The sequence below is a fragment of the Arachis hypogaea genome, chromosome 6 (genome assembly GCF_003086295.3).
Source record: "Arachis hypogaea cultivar Tifrunner chromosome 6, arahy.Tifrunner.gnm2.J5K5, whole genome shotgun sequence".
Taxonomy (NCBI): Eukaryota; Viridiplantae; Streptophyta; class Magnoliopsida; order Fabales; family Fabaceae; genus Arachis; species Arachis hypogaea.
Window position 1 is genome coordinate 8,161,696 of NC_092041.1, and position 3,962 is coordinate 8,165,657.

Consider the following 3,962-nt stretch of genomic DNA (forward strand, 5'->3'; position numbering starts at 1 on the left):
GAGTAGGTATGCAAAGCTGTGAAAACAACTAGTGAATTATTTGACTCTATTGGTTATTATCGATGATGATCTGTTAGATGATATGTGGATTTGTTTGCTTAGTTTTAGCTTGATGTTCTTTTACTCTGTTGGTTATTGCTTGATCTTTTGTATGTACTTTGCTCTAAGGATTCTGTGTTAAGCTATTTTAATTTTTTGTTTTTTTTTTTAATTATCTTTTCTTCAAGATCATATAACAGCACTACACAATAATTTTTCAAAGTCTTTTCAAATGAATCCGTGTTAATTTCATTCTGTTTTCCTCATTTCCTTGTATTTTGTTCATGTTTCTTTTTGTCTAGTGTTTGCTTGGGACCAACCCCACCGGCGTTGACAGAACCTTAAATTCATATCCATTTGTTATTGGATAAGCTAATAAATCATCCACTACCAAACAACTAATTAATTAATTAATTCTTAATAGCAATCCTAAACAACTAGCGGGATTCTAATAATAATATTTGCATATATACATGAACGGACGGAAAATTCCAATGCATGTTCATTTTAAACACTTAATCAAATATTTCCCAATATTCGGTTGTAGATATTGTCAACGTTTCATGACAGCCACGACGCCGGCATCTACTTAATTAGGCAAACACACCTACTAATCATTGTAATTAATGACTAATAAGACAAACTCATCGCATGTATATAGCTCCCTATATAAGGAACCCAACTATACCCCATGAATCTCACCCCAAATATCCATATCCACGTTCACATAATTCGCATTATATTCTTCTAGCATTTTCTTTGCTTCCAATTATACCAATGGAATTATCATTATTCAAGAATAATAATAACACATTGTACCCTCTTATTAGAATTTATGTTTTCCTATTTCAGCTTTCTTTGTTTGCATCCTTGTCCATAGCAGCATATAAAAATGGAGCTTATGTTCCAACAGAAACGGTTTGCAACTCCACCATGTACCCTTCTTACTGCAAATCAGTTCTTGCTAATCAAAACGGCAATATCTATGACTATTGCCGCGTTTCAGTTAAAAAATCTTTATCGCAATCTAGAAAGTTCTTGAACGCCGTCAACTCTTATCTTCAACAAGGTGGAAATTCTTACTCTCAAACCACAATCCGCGCTCTCCAAGATTGCAAATTCCTCGCCGAACTCAACTTGGAGTTCTTGTCAAACACTCTTGACACGGTTCAAAAAGCCGGTGATGTTCTTCCCGCCGGTGAAGCTGATGATTATCACACAGTGCTCAGTGCCGTTTTGACAAACCAACAAACATGTTTGGGTGGATTGCAAACCACGGCTTCTGATCAGAGAGTCAAAGATGAACTTTCTTCTCTGCTCTCAGAGGATACAAAGCTTAACAGCGTCTCTCTTGCTATGTTCGTTGATGCTTGGATTCCTCAGGAGCAAACTACATCGTGGGAAGAAGAAAGTCATGGCCAGCGTGGCAGAAAACTACTAAGCTTGGAAGACATGGAAGATGTTTCTGTGAAAGATATTGTGGTTGTTAGTAAGGATGGAAGTGGAAACTTCACCACTATCAATGAAGCTATAAAGGCTGCACCCAATAACTCGGTTGCTACCGATGGCTATTTCGTCGTCTTCATCACCGAGGGTGTGTATGAAGAGTACGTATCTATAGACAAGAAGAAGAAGTACTTGATGCTGATTGGAGATGGAATCAATCGGACAGTTATCACTGGTGATCACAATGTTGTTGATGGTTTCACAACCTTCAACTCAGCAACATTTGGTACGTAAGATTATATAAGATTATATATTTTATATTAATTATATTCTAAGCGATTTTGCTAGATAAACAATAACGTTCGTAAACAATACGAATAATAGGTTTTAAAATTGGTCCGATAACATAAAGACACACTATACTCCTACGAAAATCACAAGTAGAGAAGGGAAGTTATACATTATTTACTAAACTTATTTGTTTCTCTGTACTTTTTCTTAAGAATTATATATATGGGTTTTGCAGCTGTGGTGGCGGAAGGATTTGTAGCAGTCAACATAACATTCCGCAACAGTGCGGGACCAAGCAAGCACCAAGCAGTGGCAGTGAGAAATGGAGCAGATTTGTCCACCTTCTATGGCTGCAGCTTTGAAGGTTACCAAGACACTCTGTACACACATTCCATGAGGCAATTCTACCGTGAATGCGATGTTTACGGCACAGTTGACTTTATATTTGGAAATGCAGCGGTTGTTTTACAAAACTGCAACTTATATCCCCGCCTTCCAATGAGTGGACAATTCAATGCCATCACGGCTCAAGGCCGAACCGATCCGAACCAAAACACTGGCATTTCCATACAGAACGCAACCATTAAAGCCGCCGACGATTTGGCTCCAGTGGTTGGTAGTGTGTCAACCTACCTTGGGCGGCCGTGGAAGGAGTACTCAAGGACAATTTATATTCAGAGTTTTATGGATAGTTTGATAGCTCCAGTTGGGTGGAGTAATTGGAATGGAGATTTTGCACTCAGCACTTTGTACTATGCTGAGTACAATAACATGGGACCTGGTTCAAGCACTGCTAATAGAGTGAATTGGCCTGGCTATCATGTTATCAATGATATTGATGCAGCTAATTTTACTGTCTCCAAATTCTTGGATGGGGATGCTTGGTTGCCTCCCACTAACGTTCCATTCCAGACATCACTGTAAGATATATGTGCTGCAACTTAACATTATTTGTATATTATGATTATCATAGTGGCCATGTTTATTTGTTTTTGTTGATTAATTATTGTAATTGAATTTTAATTTAATCAGGCTTTTGCTGCGTGCCTATTGTAACACTTTTTTCCCTTAAATAAATTCTTAAATTCTTAATCCTCTGTCACAATATATACCTGCCTCACAAATCTATGTTAAACTCTCTTAGTACCAACTACGGTAGACTCACAACTCAAAATCTAAGACTACATACCGCTTAACAGAAAGATCTTGTCACTGCAATCAACTTTTGATTTAGAAGTTATTACAACGGCTAGCTACTTATTTACAAGGCCGATATGATAAAAACGTGGATAAATTAGAACATGACACGTAGATTATATTTTCCATGTCAATAATTAATTTTTTTAAATATATATCATATTAATATTTTTACTAAACAATCCATGTATTAAAAATTTAAAAAATAATTTTTATTTAATGTTACAAAAAGATTTAAATATTTTTTTTATATTGGACAATAATTATCTTAATTCTTTTAATTTAGTCAAAATTCAATTAATTTTAGTTTTGTAATTTTAAAACTAAATTAATTTAAAAATTAAAATTAAAATATATTTCATTATTCATATACATTAAAAGGTGGGCTCGTTTCTAGTGAATCCTAATCTAATCTCTCCTACCCTCATTCATACTAAAAAGAAGAATACATCTGAAAAATTGTTCTTCATCATTGTATACCAGTCTACTAATAAAGAGTAACATCATCACTAATCCCTTATTCGAATAGCAGCAGTCTATCCTCACCCTCTCCCTTCCTCGTAGCCGTGCTCTCTCTCTCCGTCAGTCTTCACGCAGTAGCAACACGCACTAACAGCCGCCTTCTCATTCTTCGTCGTTCTCCTCTCATTCTGAACCAAAAATAAACTGCAACTGATGCCCGTTTTTCTCACCTGGAGGCAGCAATTGATAACCTACAACAACCCAAGAACGCAAACACTTCAACTCATGGTGGTAAATCCTCAAAAATTTGTAGCATCCATGTTGAGTTTCCAAAATTTGATGGTTCTAATGTTCTTTATTGGTTATTTCATACAAAGCAATTTTTGAGTTCTACCAAACCCCGGAAGATTAAAAGGTAAACTTGACATCCATACATTTTAAAAAAGAGGTGGTCCCCTGATTCTAAATGATTCACAAGACATACCTATTTCATTCTTGGCAATTATTGGTTAGAGCTATTGAATCAC

The 3,962-nt window shown here is 35.8% G+C and overlaps 1 protein-coding gene across 1 annotated transcript; it reads left to right on the forward strand.

Moving 5' to 3' along the window:
• The first annotated feature begins 739 nt into the window (after positions 1–739).
• Positions 740–2,868, forward strand: LOC112695783 (pectinesterase). The gene is made up of 2 exons (XM_025748256.2): positions 740–1,771; positions 2,012–2,868. The coding sequence occupies exons 1-2, from the start codon at positions 817–819 to the stop codon at positions 2,698–2,700; spliced, it is 1,644 nt and encodes a 547-aa protein (XP_025604041.1). The 5' UTR covers positions 740–816; the 3' UTR covers positions 2,701–2,868.
• The last annotated feature ends 1,094 nt before the right edge of the window (positions 2,869–3,962 follow it).

Bases quoted from the DNA above. Each gene is read 5' to 3' on its own strand.
- LOC112695783 (XM_025748256.2), top strand. From the start codon at position 817: ATGGAATTATCATTATTCAAGAATAATAATAACACATTGTACCCTCTT. The intron at 1,772-2,011 runs GTACGTAAGATT...TGGGTTTTGCAG, and splicing joins CTTCAACTCAGCAACATTTG to CTGTGGTGGCGGAAGGATTT.